Genomic DNA, 16,430 nt, shown 5'->3' on the forward strand with positions numbered 1-16,430 from the left:
GACCATAAGTTAGCAAAAGGCACAAACACTGTTCCTACACAGCGGACAGTGTGCAACTTTTTCAAGGCCAGTGAAAGCCCCAGGTTGACAGTATGGAAATTGGTTTGTGATTCAGACAGAAAAGCTTGGACCAGCATAGTGTTAATGTTCACACTGCAAGGAGAATGGGAGGTACAGCAGTTAAGTCTGTCTTTTATTCCTGTATTAAAAAAAAGCATGGTAACCTTTTGATTACTGACAGGCATCTTTCATGTTGTGTAAAACCCCTGAGTATGATGCCTTTTCCCAGCATCATGCCCTTCATTATGTAAAACTGCAGGGCGTGCACCAGGGTTGCTGGTTCCTGGCAGGGTTGCTGTTAAGCTGTTCATCTGATAAGAGACGGGTTAGGGTTATTGATTCTGTATCCTGTTCTCACCTGCCATGGCATATTCAGATCATTAGGGTGACCTAAGGTGTCAATTAGGTCATGCACACACGCACACACACACACACACACACACACACACACACACACACACACACACACACACACACACACACACACACACACACACACACACACACACACACACACACACACACACACACACAGTGTGTTCTAGTGTTACTGTTTTCTGACAGAGCAGCACCCCAGGATGTCACATGATTCAGCATATCACACACGCACGCAATTTTTATCGTGCGCGCACACACACACACACACACAGTGTGTTCTAGTGTTACTGTTTTCTGACAGAGCAGCACCCCAGGATATCACATGATTCAGCATATCACACACGCACGCAAGGTTTATCACACACACACACACACACACACACACACACACACACACACACACACACACACACACTTTCTTGCACTCCTGCTTATTGTCTCAGTGATAAATTGTGACGTGGTTTCTTAGTCAGCAAGAGCTCCCAGTAGCTACAGTATGTGAGCTATATTTAAAACACACACATGCACAAACACACACAAGACAAACACCATAATGAGGTATTGAGCAGCCATGATGTTGCCAGAGTAATTGCGTATCTTCATTAAAGGTCACAGCTGTGTGTCTGTCTGTTTGACTGTATATGATACTGTTAAGTATTGCTTGAGAGGTGCTATTAAAGAGATTTACCTCATCGCTTAGCTTTACGATGACTATGTAAACCTTGAGCAGAGCCAAATCCACCTCTGAGCTCCCATAGGAATGAAGAGACTCCCTAAATCTTGCTCCTCATTGATCACAAGTGACAGCCTGATGTGCAGGTTGTCAGTAATATTGTACACTTGGTTTTAAAGATTTATTACATTTATTTAATGGAAATTAAACATTTAGTGCATTGATTAGAATGCTGTCAGGGGGCAACTTGTTATGTGATAACTCAAAACACCTGCATATTGACAGAAATGTGCAAAAATCCTTAGGCTTGTTCAATCTAATAAATATTTTGGGATCACAAGACTAAACTCATTTTGCTGCATCTTGTGTGTTTGTGTGTTTTTTGTGTCTGTGTGTAAATTAATCTGAATCTCAATTAAACTGACATAATCCATGCAAGATAAACCATCACTCAGATTAGTCATACTTTAATTCACTTTTTATAAGAAGCATTTATAAAAATATGTTTGATTTGTGGTTACAGCTAGAGTCCTGATATATATATATATATATATAAGCATGGATATACAATACAGTACACTGTGCATCACCGTATTTCATATCAAAGCATTCCTAATCAGACGATACATACGGTTTACTGTAAGCTATCTCAAGGTCTGCATTCCATAAACCCATAACAAGACACAGAGAGAATAAAGACATTGAGACTGAAATAGCAGTGGCTATTCAACTGAATCACTTGCATGCTTGGTTTGTGCTCATTACTTTGAGGGCATCTCATTGGATAAAATCTATCCTTCAAACTCGTTACTTTAAAGGTCAGATACCGAACGCCGAGGTTCGTCACCTGAATTATGACCCTAACAGCAGCTCTCCATCCCGGCTTTGGTTTGAGTTGATCAAAGGGGGTTTGAACCTGTGTTTGCATAATCATTCAGAGGCTCAAACACCTTCCTCCTGTTGTCAGAATGTTCTTCTATTAAACAGGTGGCAGAAAAAAGGCGTCCAAGTTGAGAGACCTGGACTCACTCCCTGCGGTCAAGATGTAGTTACTGCTTATGCCGCAGGATGTGTGGAAAAAACGACATGCAGTATTTTTCATCTGAGAGCACAGCGAGCGATTCATGAACCGTCTCTGTGTCGTCTTTGGTGATAGGTCGTCATGGTGATGCTTGGTTGTGTCCGTTGTAGGAGATCTGAGGGATGCCGTTACTGGAGTTGTCCAGGATCTCCTGTTAGGGAGACACACAGACACACTTGGTCACTACAAAGTAACTTTTATTTTTATTTTGGTGGTCACTGTGGACAAAAAGGGGTATTGTTTCCAAGCACTACAGTGTCTTATGAAAACTTCTACCGCTTCCTCAGCATGGTCTGACAGATCCAGCAGGTTCAGGCGGAGCAGTGAGACAAAGATCTGCTTAGTATTGGCCATGAAACATACACTGTTAGCATACGGTTGACAAGCTGACCAATTAGAAGCTCACCTTCTCGGTCATCTCGTGCGAGTGGTGCAGCGAGTGCTCCCTCTCCAGGAACATCCTCTGCTGCTCAGAGCTGGCCAGGCGACAGGTGAGCCACGTGGATAAGGTACAGGAAGAGATCCCTGGACAAGACAGGAAAAGGGAAACAATGGAAGATATCTTTATTCTATATGAAAGAGTTTTTTTTCCTCATGTTTCATGTTTTATCCATTGACATTTCTTACCAGCTATTGGATGCATTGCTGGGAAATTAGGTACAGAGCTGTATGTCACCCTCACGTGATCCCTTCATTTTATACAGTGGAAATAACAGGTATTTTATTATGTATGCTGTTGTAATTTGTGCAAATAAGCAAATGTTTACAAAAGCAAATGTAATAAACTTGCACACCAAATTAAGATGGTGAACATGGTAAACATTATGCCAGTTTGAAATCAGCATTTTAGCATTGTCACTGCTGTTTCATTACTGTAAGCCCACCCTTAACTGTTTTATGTGGAGAAAGAGATGACAACGCCACTTCCTGTGACAGTGGTGGAGCTATGATGTCTGATAGTAACAGGTTGGAGTTATTTAACAGTGCTAATAGGTGGCATATTAAAAGCTGCTTTACCCTTCAGTAAAACCTTTGAATATACATATAAACCCCTCAAACAAATATACTTACTAACAACATCCCTTCATTATGATAGCATACTTGTCACATGAAGAAGACATTAACAATTGTGTTATGTTATATTATACCCAGACAGGCCAGCGTCATGGCAGCCAGATGGATGGAGTGCATGGAGTCTGGTCGTTTGTTCAGAGCCCGGACAAACTGGAAGTTGAGGATCCCACCAATCAGACCACAGATACAGCATGCCGAAAATAGGATCATCTGGGGAACAGGGAGAATGGTTTATGTCAATGCAAATGGCAGAATTGATATCTTCTCCACAAAACTGTAAACAAACTGACAAAAAGGGATGAGATGGGAGATATACAAGCTACCATTGAGATTCATCTCCATCATTTTCTGTTTTGGACGACGGCTGCTCTGATGAGTAATGCGTATCAGTCAAAATAAATCAAATTTCCTATTAGAAAATTGGATGGCTCTCAAAGCATACTGTCTCTTCCAGAAATATTGCACAGCTTGTAAATATGCTTGCATCACTCACTTGTTTTTGTGTTTGTGTTTGTGTGTCTGATTTGTGTGTGTTAGACAGTACGTGAGATTTTCCTTTCAGTGTCTAATAAATCACATTTTATGGATTACCTTAGAAAAAAGCAGTTGGAAAATTCAAACTCAGTAAGAGAATCAAATTTCCCTCCCACCAGGATGTGATGGGAGAATGACTGCAGTCGCTTTGCAATCAGAATAATAAAATACAATCGATTCACTTCTACTTCCTGTTTATTGTGCAGGCATGCTTGTGTTTGTGTGTGTGTTGTGTCAGGAGTTCAGGTTCTCTTATTGCTCCCAGTAGAGATGCCTTTAGTGCCTTTAACCACATGGAAAAAGGCTTCTCCAATTTCAGTCATTACTCTGTAAAGTGTGGAAAGCGGCTGGCAGGACTCCGGAGCAAAACCAACATAATGCAATCATCACCCCGCAGGCAAACAAGGAAGGAGGAGATGGAGAGAGTCAGAGCATCGAAACGACCGGGGAGGATGAGATTGGACAGAGAAGGTGGAGAGATGAGAGCGATGAAAAAGGGAAAGTCACGAGGAGGCGACAGAGACAATAGGCAGGGATGGATAGGGTGAGACAGAGGGAGAGAAAGGTTGAGGGATGTCTCTGTTACAGCAGATTGTGCTGACATTGATCCATCATTAGTGCCCTCCCTGTAGGAGAGGCACAGAGAGGCTGCGATGGGATCACTATGTATAAAAGATGGAGGGAACGACAGAAAGAGAAGAGGAGAGGTGACTGCCTGTCTCCTCTGATTTCCGCAAATGTCTTTTTCAGAGCACACTGTAGGCCAACGCACCTGCAGGACAACGAGCACCTTTGGGTGTTTCACATGATCAGACAGACATCACTTGTAAACTTGTAAGGGAATGTATGCAGGCCTTGTTTGTACAGTCATACTTATTAACATTTTGACTCCAATTTCTAACTCATGTTTGCTCGTTTGTGAGTTTGTTGATGAGAAGGTTAATAGCTCCCTCATCTGTTTGTTATATATGAAGCTAGCAGGTGGTTAGCTTAGCTTAGCATAAAGCCTGGAAGCAGCACTGTGCAGCACTGTGGAGTTTACTCATCACAACTATATATTTCAGGGTTATTTGCCAGACTTTTCATTGGACAGTATCCAGTTGCCAGGCAACCAGCTGTCCAATACATATTTGACCACACTCTTTTTTTGTGCAGAATAAACAAACAAGATTGAGTATTAATCTGTGAATTTTAGAGGTGCCGATAGTGGGACAGGGACATATTTCCCCTTTCTTCCAGTGTTAAAGCTAAGCTAAGCTATGCAATGCTAAGCTTAGATATGCAATGGATGCAGGCTGTGGTCTTAATTGTATAAGAGTAGTAATGATCTTTGCATGCAATACTTTGCAAAAATGCAAAAGGACAGATTCCCAAAAATGTGGAATCGTTTTCTTTAAATCACTTTTGCTCCCAATGTGCCACTGGAGGGCATTTCCTGTTTGCCGCAGCAGGAGAGTCCAAAAACATATCACAAAAGGACAACAAAAGATGCCACTGGGAAAGTAGCCAACTAAATATATACTTACAATAAGACCTGTCCTCTTTCGAGCACACAGCATCCCGCACATCCCACAGACCAGAAACTGGATAGAGAGAGAACAACAAACGAGTTAATGAGCAGTTTCTTCTTAAATTGTAGCCTTAAGAAAGTTACTGCTTACAAACTCTTTGAAATGTAAACTATTTGCATCACCCCCTCCTCCACATGTGTTGACAGCAGGAAAGGATGATTGTATTCTTTACACCCACGATGCACGATGAGAAATAAGCTGCATTGGAAGTAGCTGGAGGCATACGTTTGTGTGTACTGGGTGTACTGTATACCTGTACTTCTGTATTAACTCATTGAAAAGTTGGAAGCAGCTCAAAATGACTGTATCAGTTCAAGTTGAGGTTTTAAGGTTCACGTACTAGATTTATTTCAGAGCTTTCAGACCTTATTGGTTTGCCTTAAACAGAAGAAAATAGACTGAGTGGATCTTAATTTAAGTTGTTTTGTTTGAAGTTGCTTTCAGGTAATTGTATTATATCTGTTGTAAAGTAAAGATGTAAATGTGAATTAGAGTTTCTCAGTTTCACTCTGAAAATATTCTTATTATTTCAGTACAAAAATATAAAAACCCTTAAATGTATATATGTCACATCTGAATACATGGTGTCTAGGCTTATTTCCTTTAAAGGCAAACTTGTATTTGTTTAAAAAGAAATTGGTGCTTTTGATTTAGAAATGATAAACTCCAAATCATTATGGATTAAGTCAGAAATGTAACAGATGACATTTGTTTTTTAAAGGGCTGCCTAATAACTTTTAACAATATATGACAAAATGTAGCAAAACATTCATAACTCAAAAAGTCCTGATAGATATATTTAGATATGAAGAGGATCATTTTCCAGATTCAGCAGCACACTAAATCTGTGCAAAAGTTGGACATTCAATCTACTTTGGGGGGAACAGTCAGTCACTACTAATAACTTCCAGTTCCTGAGAGGAGATATAAAACCTCTTGGATAGTCAGAAGAGACAAGGGCTGACTGAGCAGACAGCTGTGAGGTTAAACACACAGATGTCACACTGAATTACAGCTTTTTACACACACACTATGCACCCACACAAAAACATAGAAAGTAATATAACTAAGTTCTTTCTTTGCAGATATTTACACATCAAGAGATACTGAAACCAGATTCAGATACTTTAATATATGACTTATAGTTGAGCTCCACACACTCACAGCAGTAATATTGCGCTCATTGTCGATTCAAGACTATATATATCTTCTAAAAATGTCAGAAATTGAACTTTTCATTGCTCTGCAGAAAATCAAGAAAATGAGGAAGAGAGTGCACTGTAAAAGGAGGAGACATATGCAGAGGGGAGAGTCGATATTTGTGCGTAAAAGCTTAAGAACCAAGCAGCAATTCAAGCATGAATGAATGAAACTGACCCCTAACTGTGGCACAGAGGAACCTATACCAAATGTCCGTTTGTATCTCTCTAACATCGCATTAAACTAACTAACACATTAAGTCACAGAAAGGACGAATGTATAGTATGTGACCAACAAGTCTTATCCACATCATAGGTCTTAAAACTGGCAACTTCAGCTTCCAGTTCGTAATTAATATTAGATAAACCACCACCAGTATGACGACATATCAATTGAATACCTTTTAAAGCTTTATACTGTGACTTCAAAATCAACTTCAGTGTGTGATGTAAAAGTTAAAAGTGTCCTGGACCACAGAAACAACACTTAATTGGTAGACTTTTAAGAAAAACGTTGATGTGTAGCCTGATTTTTTGGTGTACATGTTTTTATTAAGAGTTATTAGGAAGAATAAAACTAATAAAAAAAGTAAAAACTATTTATCATGGTTTCCATTTAAAAGGCCAAATTAGTTTACCTCACTTTAATATACCGATTTGTACCGCCCATTCTCTGTGAGAAACGTTTTAGTATGTACATTCAATGTTGAATAAGAACAGAGACAGATAATTCCCCTGAGTTTTAGCCGTGCAACTTCCTTTAACAACATCCCTGAGATATTTATCCTAACCTGACGTGGATATGCTGTCCGAAAGTAAACGCAGGAAAGAAGAGAAGTTGTTTCAGGACTTACGCAGAGTCCGCTCCACACCGGGGACGCGTCGCCCTGCTGGGTCTTGTGCTCTCCGCGGACCCAGCTGATGCCCACGGCTCCCAGGACGATGCTCGCTACACCCAGGCCGACCTCCACCACGGACAGCAGGAGCAGGCTCCACAGGATCTTGCGGCTGGAACACATCCCGTCCCGGGCATCTCCTCAGCTCCAGCCGGAGGGCGAGAGAGGAGTCCGCGTCTCTACTGCTCCATACCGGGCTGTAAAGGAGGGGTTATCCGAAAAAAGTAGGCATAGAGTGAAAAGGTCAAAGTAAACTAAACTGGAGGAGGTGAGCTGGCTCTGTGGTTGGAAATTGTTTTAAAGAGAGAGTATCTCCGCTTGCTCAAGTGCGTGTGTGCTGCCTGGAGCTGTCCAAGGTAGCATCACCGCGAGCACACACTTGATGTGGAGATTCGCGCGCACACTCAGACACGCGCGCAATACAGGGACAAAAGAGTCACAGCCTCCGCCCTCATGTGGAAAACTCAAACAGCATGATAGTTATAAAGCTCAGAGTGCTCAGATTCTATATTGTATAAGGCAGGGGTCACCAACCTTTTTTAGGATGAGGGCTACTTTCAAAAAATAAAACAAGTCGGGGGCTACTTTTACTCCTCTTTTTTTTGTTTTTTGCAATGTATATATTTAGCACATTTTAACATTATTATATGCTTACCTTTAACCTTTGTGCTGTTTGGGTCTGTGGGACCCGTTTTCAAGAGCATGTATGCAATTTAATTATTTTAACCTGCTTTATTTGGGGGTGGACCTCACATCCTCTAGGGGGGACCTCCTCTGGGGTCCTCACCTCCTAGGCGGGTCCGGGAGCATGCACCCCCGGGAAGATTTTTTTTTTTTAAATGTTGAAGTGAAATGCATCAATCTGGTGCACTTTGAGCACAAAATGAATCAGCTCTCAACACTCAGATGAAAGGGAGCTGTATACTTTTCAATAATCCAAACATCTTTAGAATATCATCACAACCAATAGCAAATCATTTAAACTTGTTTATTCTTATCTTGTGTTACCTACACTGTAAAACCTGACAAGTTAATAGAACTCAAACGTTTTGTTGAAACCGATTACATCGAAATGTTTGAGTACCTTAACTTAAATGTTTGAAGTTAAAGTATAATCTTATCAATTGAGTTCTATTTACTAGTAATTTTTAAGTGACACAAACATATTGTTTTAAGTTAAAGAAACATGGATATATTAAGTTATTTAAACTAATAATTTTTGTTAACACTGTACATATAAAGATCAAGTATCTTTAACTTAAACATTTTCATATCTCTTCAACTAGCTATTTTGTGAGCACAGTAGATATGAAAATCAGGTAGATTTAACTTAAATATTTGTATTATCTCTAAACCCCAATATGAATTAAAAATGTCAATTGAGTAGTACTCAAAACGGAATGTCGAATACTTAAAACGTTTGTTGAAACCGATTACATCGACATTTTTAGTTAACTGTAACTCAAAATCCCTAAGTTAACATTTTGACTAAACATTAAAAAGCACTTTAACACTGACAATTTAAATGCAAATTACTGTTTTATTAATTGACATACACTTTACCAAACAATATAGATAAATTATAGCAAATAACTAACTTTTCAATACAAAATAAATTAAACAGTGCTAAGGCCTTGACAAATATCTATGATATATTTTCTTAAAAGTATAAAATAATGGGAAACAGTCCTTCAACTTGAAGCTGAACAGTAACAGTTTTCAATGAACATATTTAAAGTGCAGGATGTAAACAGAGAACTGTGCAGCGACGTGCAGTCAGGGGAGGCATGCCTCCACTGTCATACTCCAATGTAACGAAAAAACAACTAAAGAAAAACGAAATAGTAATAATAATAAAATGTCTCCACTGATCTGTGTTGTAAGTGTGATTTATGTATGATTCCAATCGCTTTTTATAGTCAAAATCAGCAAATTTGCCGAGCTCCGCTACAACTACGGGTAGCGATGAGAAGTGAGGCAGAGACGAGCTCTGCCTCTCGTAAGCCCACAGTAACTTGCTGGAGCGCGGGCACTAATGTAGCGCGGGCACTTATTTTGTGAGCGCGCTCAAGCCAGTTACTGTGGGGTGAGGTGAGGCACAGATGAGCTCTGCCTCACCTCAGAATGCGTCACCCCACAGAAACTGGCTGGAAAGCGGGCACTAAGCGCATGCCTGTTACCATCTCACTGTATGTCACCAATGTAATGTTTGTAGATCCCTTTATTACATTTATCCTCGCCATCCATAGTCTCTAAATAACTTATTTCACGTATATGATATTTAGGCTCGCTGGTCTCATCATACAACGGCAATGAAAAAAGCACCAGGGGAGGCAGCCATAACCTCTGCCGCACTGAAGGGGGCGCAAGTGAGCCCACAGGTTCTTGTTGCTACTGTTATTCTACGCAGAGACGGTAGCAAACAACAAACTAGACTTTTGAAACTAGAGGAAGATAAGGAGGACTTTTACAAAAATGTAATGGAGATTGTTGTCCAGAAGGATAGCATGGACTTCATCTTCAAGTCAAGGTAAGACCAGAATTGTAATGCAAATGGAATCTTAATAAGAAAGAACAATCCAATATTTAGATGTTGGGTATCCTTTTGTTGAACGGTCTGTTTCAAATGAATTGAAGCATCAGACTAAAAAAGCTTTTGAAAATAACCGAATATTTCGATTAAGGTCAAAATATAATATTTGTAAATCTGACTCTGAAAGAGTCAGTGCCTCACCATCCATGAACCTCACCGCACGTCACTGGAACTGTGTGTGTGTGTGTGTGTGTGTGTGTGTGTGTGTGTGTGTAATATGTATTGTAAGGTATCAAAATGTATGTGAAAATGTTTTCCATCCTTTAACATTTACAAACAAACAAACTTGAACAGTAACACACTACAATGCATAGAACACATTTAAAGCAGCAGTATGTAAACAGAGAACATTGTGTGTGTGTGTGTGTGTGTGTGTGTGTGTGTGTGTGTGTGTGTGTGTGTGTGTGTGTGTGTGTGTGTGTGTGTGTGTGTGTGTAAAATATGTATTGTAAGGTATCAAAATGTTGTCCATCCTTTTTTAACATTTACAAACAAACAAACAAACTTGAACAGTAACACATATTACAATGCATATTTCAGATTTAAAGAGTGTGTGTGTGTGTGGCAGAGGTGTGGACTCGAGTCACATGACTTGGACTCGAGTCACAAATTTGATGACTTGAGACTCGACTTGACAACATCACAAAACACTTGCGACTCGACTTGGACTTGAACACCAATGACTCGGGACTTGACTTGGACTTGAGCCTTCTGACTTGAGGTGACTTGATACTTTAATTCAGAGGTCTCCAACACGCCGATCGCGAGCTGCCGTTGGAAGAGCAGAATCCCGTCGGGGAAAGCAGAATCTTCAGCCACTCCTACTTTTGTTGAGAATCCTTGCAGGCAGGGGCGGGTCTTTATTTAGCTGGGCCACCATGCGGCCAATCATATGCGAGGACACACTAGGATCATACCATTATGTGAAAGAAGGGTGGGGGCACAGCATGTGTAGTGGTACAGGCCAGCTGCACAGAGCGACGGATTTAAATGCAAGCGCGTCGGGAACATGAGCGAAAACTAAAAAAAGAAGCAGCATCTGGCTGCTTTTCAATGATATTGGAGAAAGCAAAGCTGAGTGCAGGATTTGTAAAATGGAAATAACCTTCAGAGCAGGTTTTTTTTTTGGTAACCACTCAGGATTTATTGACAGAAGTGGGAAAAGTTCAGACAATTAAAAAAGTTACAATCAGGGTTCCCGCGGGGTCTTAACAAGTCTTAAATTTGATAATCTGAATTTAAGGCCTAAATATGATTCAGAAGGTCTTAAAAATTATCGGATTTGAAAGGTACTTCTGTGTTGCGATAGCGTCTAAATGTGTTTTGGGGGAAATGTCCGGGCTGCAAAGTAACCAGTACGGTAATAGCCTTTCAGTTCCCCCCAACAATTTGTATTGAATTAAATCAACATGGAACCAGTAATCACTAACTTTGTTTCCCCCGGCCCCTTATTGGAGAACACCCAGCTAGTAACCTAGCAACCAAGCTTCATGTAGCCTATCTTCGAATCTACTTACAAATAAATATGGCGAAGTGTAAGTTCAACCGTATTTGGTTGGAAAACATCTAATTTAGTGCTTGGTTGAAACCAGTGGAGGGAACGTGTTTGAAGCCCGCTGCATCTTTTGCAAAAGAAATTAGCGTTTGTTTGGCTAATGTAGGGTTAGCTAGTGCAGCAGCAGCTAATGCAGCGTTAGCTAGTGCAGCAGCTCCCGCAACAACACCGGGGGACCTCCGGGTGAAGTTTGGGTCTACGTCAACCCTAAAAGCGGAGGTGCTGTAGACGCTAAATACCGCAGCTAAACACCAATCATACAACAGCAACGATGAAAGATTGTAGCCAAGGCAGCAGAGCTCTGAATATAGCTCTTGTCACTCTCAGAGACACACATACACACACACACTAGGGTTGCTCGATTATGGCAATAATCAAGATTATGTTGGTCAATAATTAATATCACGATTATTAAATATGATTATTCATTGACTTTGAAAACATCAATTTATTGAACTTTAAAACAAATAATAATTTGAACAGTATCTTTTTAACTGTTGATTACCCTGAACGTATAATTCAACTGAAAAACCAATACAAAAATTAATTAAATAAACAGTGGCGAGCCGTCAGGGCCCTCTAGGCCCTCTGTGAGGGCCTAAGATATTCTAAAAAATAATATTTAAAAACATTTTTTTTAAATATTATTTAAAAAAAAAAAAAAATTTTTAAATATTATTTGTGTTATATTTTTACCGAAAAAACTTGATTTAATTGTATTTAAAATAAAATTTCCAAAGAAATAAATCCTTCGAATCTTCCTGTTCAGTTTCTGTTTGAATGTGAAGGGTTACATGAAAAAAGCTCGTCTGGCCCTCTATGCGATTCACAGAGGGCCCGCTATAGTAAAACAACGAGAGAGTAATGTCAAGTGACAGTACAATTGACCAATCATATCTTCCCTCTAAATGGGAGGGCTTTATTATCGCGGACTTTATGACAAGTTCCGCCCGCTGCGCTGCCAAGTTTATGCATGTGATATATCAACGGGTCAAGCTAGGCGGAATTAGCATACGTTCATTCACGATGGCTCACGTTAGTGATAGTGATGACATCGTTGCGAAACTACTAACCGAGTCTTTTTCAAGAATGAGTTACACGGATAAATTGGAGTTAATTACCACAGGGCGACCAACACCACAGCTTAATTTGGTTCAAAAAACCAAACGGTTCGAGAGGCATTTTAATATCGGCAATTACGCCAGATACAACTGGATGACCGGATCAACCAGGGAACAAAAGCTGTACTGCTGGGATTGCTTGCTTTTTGGTGCGGACAGTGGGTCATGGGCCAGAGATGGATATTCTGATTTAGGAAGTTTATCCAAATCAGCACATCGCCATCAGAATGCTTCAGGTCACCTCAGAGCTACTATTCGGCTTAAAACATTTGGGGACACCAGGATAGAGCTCCAGCTGGATGAGCAACAACGCCGGGGTGTCATCCTTCATAATGAAAAGGTGAAGAGGAACCGAGGAATTTTGAAACGCCTGATAAATTGTGTGGTGTACTTGGGCAAGCAGGAGTTGCCGTTCCGAGGTCACGATGAGAGTGTAACTTCATCAAACAAGGGGAATTACATAGAGTTGCTGGATTTAGTGGCAGAATATGACAGCGACCTGCACACACACCTCGCCACATCAACAGTATTTACCGGCACATCTTCAAGGATTCAGAATGACCTGATCAGCGCTGTCGCTAGTGTAATGACGGATAGCATGAAAGAGGAGCTGAGGAAGGCACCTTTTGTTGCGGTCATGTTGGATGAAACGACAGACATTAGCAACGTGGCGCAGATGTCATATGTGCTTTGATATGTCACTGACGATGGGATAAAAGAGCGTTTCTTCAAGTACGAAGATGTGACAGAGGACAAACGAGCAGAGGCCATAGCTACACGGCTGCTGGAGTTCCTGAGGGAGAGTGGCTGTATTGACAAAGTGGTCGCGCAGTGCTACGATGGAGCAGCTGTTATGGCCTCTGGATTGAATGGGGTGCAAGCGAAAGTTAAGGAAACAATTCCACAGGCCCTTTTCATTCACTGCTATGCTCACATCTTAAATCTCGTCTTGTCAAAGGGAGCTTCCAAGATAAGAGAGTGTAAGGTCTTCTTCTCCCACCTCTCTGGCTTGGCCACCTTTTTCAGCCGCTCAGCAAAGCGCACCAAGCTACTGGATTTTATTTGCCAGCATAGGCTTCCACGGGCAGCTCCTACTCGCTGGTGCTTTCATTCTCGCTTGGTGTGCACAGTGGCAGAGAAGACCAGGGAATTGAGAGAGGTAAGATAATAATAACAATGAACGTAATGGAAATATTAACAATAATAAAGAAATTATTTAGTGTTGGAAACTACCCACTCATAAAAACATGAAGGTAAAGAACTATGCTAGTATTACATTAAATGGAAAGCTAATCTTAGTGTTTACTGGAGGTCTATAAGTTGTTTTTTCTAAACTAAGCATTACTCTCGTAGGTGTTCGAGCACATCGTAGACCATCACACAGAGTTTGATGACGAAACTGTTCATTGCTCTGATGGATACATCACCCTCCTTACCAGCTTCGATTTCAGCTTTTGGTTGAAAACCTTCCACGCTATCTTCTCCTACTCGGATGTTGTTTTTGAAATACTTCAGAACAAAGGTTTTGATATGCAGTTCTGCCTGGCCAGAGTGGATCAGCTACAGCGACAAATTGAACAGGAGAAGGGGAACTTTGACAGCGTCTACGATGAAACCCAGGCTTTGGTTGGTCCTCCGCGCGGCCGTGGAGCTCAAGGAGACGTTCGTGCACGGTACAGGGAGCTCCACTGCAGCGTAATTGACAGCCTGCTAACCCAGATTTCCAACCGCTTCAGTGACCACAAAAAGCTGGAATTCCTGGCCCTTCTGGACCCGCAACAGTTTCGGGCATTACTGTAACTATTTCCCAACTGCTGCCTTGAACAGTTTGATGGAGAGCTATGGCGGATATTTCGACCAGCCTCGACTGCACACGGAACTCGCCGTGATGTACGGCATGTCTGACATTTTGGGGAAAAGCCCAGCCGACATTCATCAGTTTCTCCTCAAAAAAGGACTGAGTGAAAGCATGAAACAGGTGTACACCCTCTCATGCATCATCCTGACAATACCTGTGTCCACTGCCTCTGTGGAGAGGTCCTTCTCTGCGCTGAAGCGCATAAAAAGCTACTCGAGGTCCACGACTGGGCAAGTCCGACTGTCAGACTTGGCCTTAATTTCGATCGAGAAGGAATTGCTGATTGCTTTAAAAGCAAAGGATCAGCTGCATGACGACGCCATCAAGTTCTTCATCCAAAAAGACAGGAGGATGGACTTTGTGTTTAGGTGATTTGATCATCAAAGGTAAGTCAAAGTGATTTTCAATGTGGGCCGCCGTGCCGACTTAATTCATTTGTAATTGTTACTTGGCTGTGGGTGTCCTGTCATGATAGGTGTTTATATAAATGGTGTTGTTTTGTGTGGTAGAGGGTCGCTGTCATTGATGCGTTTTGCACCCCGGGCCGCTGTTTTGATATTCCGCTGAAGTATACTATAGGCTGTGACGTAAACACGTTTTCTTTTCTTTTTTTCGAGGGAAGAGGGGGGTGGGGTCAGAGGGCCTAGGTAGAAAAGTCACGGCTCGCCACTGTAAATAAATGATACATTACTAAAAAATTAATTAGATCAAATATGTTGTAGTGCACTGTCACAACCTAGCAAAGCAAAATAATCGTTTTTTCCGATGTTGTTTTCGTAATTGTGGCAGGCCAAAATCGTAATTGCGATTAAAATATGATTAATTGCACAACCCTAACACACAAGCACACAGACACTTTTTGTCTAACACGCTAACACAGTTCTGTACTGTTATGCTGTTATGTTCAGTCACTGTTCTTATGTTGAACATGAATACATTTACTTTGTAAGTGATTATGGGACGTATTTCTTCTTTCATATACATTTTCCTTCATACTTTATTGCCGTGAAATAGTTCTTAAATTCTATTCAAAGTGGTCTTAAAAAGGTGTTATTTGAGTTGGCGAAACCTGCAGGAACCCTGTACAATAAAAAGTCCTGCATTCAAAATGTTACAAGTAAAAGTACAAAAGTATTAGCATCAAAATATAGTTAAAGTACCACCTGCAGAGGGATCTAGATGCAGGTGTTCTTTATAGAGACCGCCTCGCTGCACATTATCCCTTGCATAAAGATAGATTGTGGCTCCCTTACAACATGTTGTACACAGTGGAAATAAACATTCTGGTTACCTCAACATCAGGGATCTTATACATTAAACTCCTTCTGAGTCAAACCGTCACGGTAGCCTTACCTTACTGATCCCTCTTAAGGCGAGACACGGCAGGCAAAAACATCGTTTTTCAAGTACTGGTCAATTTTGAGATTTTGTGCTATTTTGATTCCATAACATGTTTTCTTTCAGGCTTTTGGAAGGAAAACGTACAAAATACACATTTAAGTGTTTATTTTACTATAGTTTGTCTATTTGCGTCTGTAGATTTCTCCTAAATTCACCAAAAGTTAGCATTCTAACGTAACATAAAGTACCGCGACCGCTGTGTGCACCATGTCAACAGAGGTATCGCTGGAAAGCTCCGCAGTGTGGCCAACTCCATAGTAAGGAAAGTAGCTATTGGCTGTCCGAAAAGTCGCCAGAAGTCGCTAAATGACGCCATCGCCTAATTTGCATATCATGTAATGGCGGCTGTAGGCAAAAAACGTTCCCAACCCTTCAAGGATCAAAACTTGTTAAATCCAGACGACAGTAGATCAGAAATGTATTTGCCTTTTGAGTA

General features: G+C 40.9%; 2 protein-coding genes across 3 annotated transcripts; one reads left to right on the forward strand and one right to left on the reverse strand.

The window, feature by feature from the left end:
• Positions 1-1,485: 1,485 nt before the first annotated feature.
• On the reverse strand, positions 1,486-16,006 carry LOC117562999 (transmembrane protein 196). Of its 2 annotated transcripts, XM_034241098.1 has the most exons (6): positions 15,947-16,006; positions 7,425-7,663; positions 5,327-5,383; positions 3,341-3,476; positions 2,599-2,717; positions 1,486-2,343 (listed from the first exon to the last, which is right to left on the reverse strand). In XM_034241098.1, exons 2-6 carry the CDS (start codon positions 7,587-7,589, stop codon positions 2,272-2,274), a joined length of 549 nt encoding a protein of 182 aa, XP_034096989.1. In that variant the 5' UTR covers positions 7,590-7,663; positions 15,947-16,006; the 3' UTR covers positions 1,486-2,271. The 2 variants fall into 2 exon arrangements, with proteins under 2 accessions (XP_034096989.1, XP_034096988.1); XM_034241097.1 differs by lacking the exon at positions 15,947-16,006 and having other exon boundaries at positions 7,425-7,958.
• Positions 13,322-14,535, forward strand: LOC117562878. Its single transcript, XM_034240824.1, has 3 exons — positions 13,322-13,420; positions 13,694-13,894; positions 14,089-14,535. Exons 1-3 carry the CDS (start codon positions 13,322-13,324, stop codon positions 14,533-14,535), a joined length of 747 nt encoding a protein of 248 aa, XP_034096715.1.
• Positions 16,007-16,430: the final 424 nt, after the last annotated feature.

Source organism: Gymnodraco acuticeps, unplaced genomic scaffold (genome assembly GCF_902827175.1).
Source record: "Gymnodraco acuticeps unplaced genomic scaffold, fGymAcu1.1, whole genome shotgun sequence".
Lineage (NCBI taxonomy): Eukaryota > Metazoa > Chordata > Actinopteri > Perciformes > Bathydraconidae > Gymnodraco > Gymnodraco acuticeps.

What these genes read in the sequence shown, in the direction of transcription:
- LOC117562999 (XM_034241098.1), bottom strand. Translation starts at nt 7,589, where the DNA reads ATGTGTTCCAGCCGCAAGATCCTGTGGAGCCTGCTCCTGCTGTCCGTG. An exon ending in CGGTGTGGAGCGGACTCTGC is followed by an intron (nt 5,384 to 7,424) that starts GTAAGTCCTGAA and finishes CTCTCTATCCAG; the next exon opens with TTTCTGGTCTGTGGGATGTG. An exon ending in CGCACGAGATGACCGAGAAG is followed by an intron (nt 2,344 to 2,598) that starts GTGAGCTTCTAA and finishes TCTCCCTAACAG; the next exon opens with GAGATCCTGGACAACTCCAG.
- LOC117562878 (XM_034240824.1), top strand. Translation starts at nt 13,322, where the DNA reads ATGACGGATAGCATGAAAGAGGAGCTGAGGAAGGCACCTTTTGTTGCG. An exon ending in ACGTGGCGCAGATGTCATAT is followed by an intron (nt 13,421 to 13,693) that starts GTGCTTTGATAT and finishes GTCTTGTCAAAG; the next exon opens with GGAGCTTCCAAGATAAGAGA. An exon ending in AGACCAGGGAATTGAGAGAG is followed by an intron (nt 13,895 to 14,088) that starts GTAAGATAATAA and finishes TTACTCTCGTAG; the next exon opens with GTGTTCGAGCACATCGTAGA.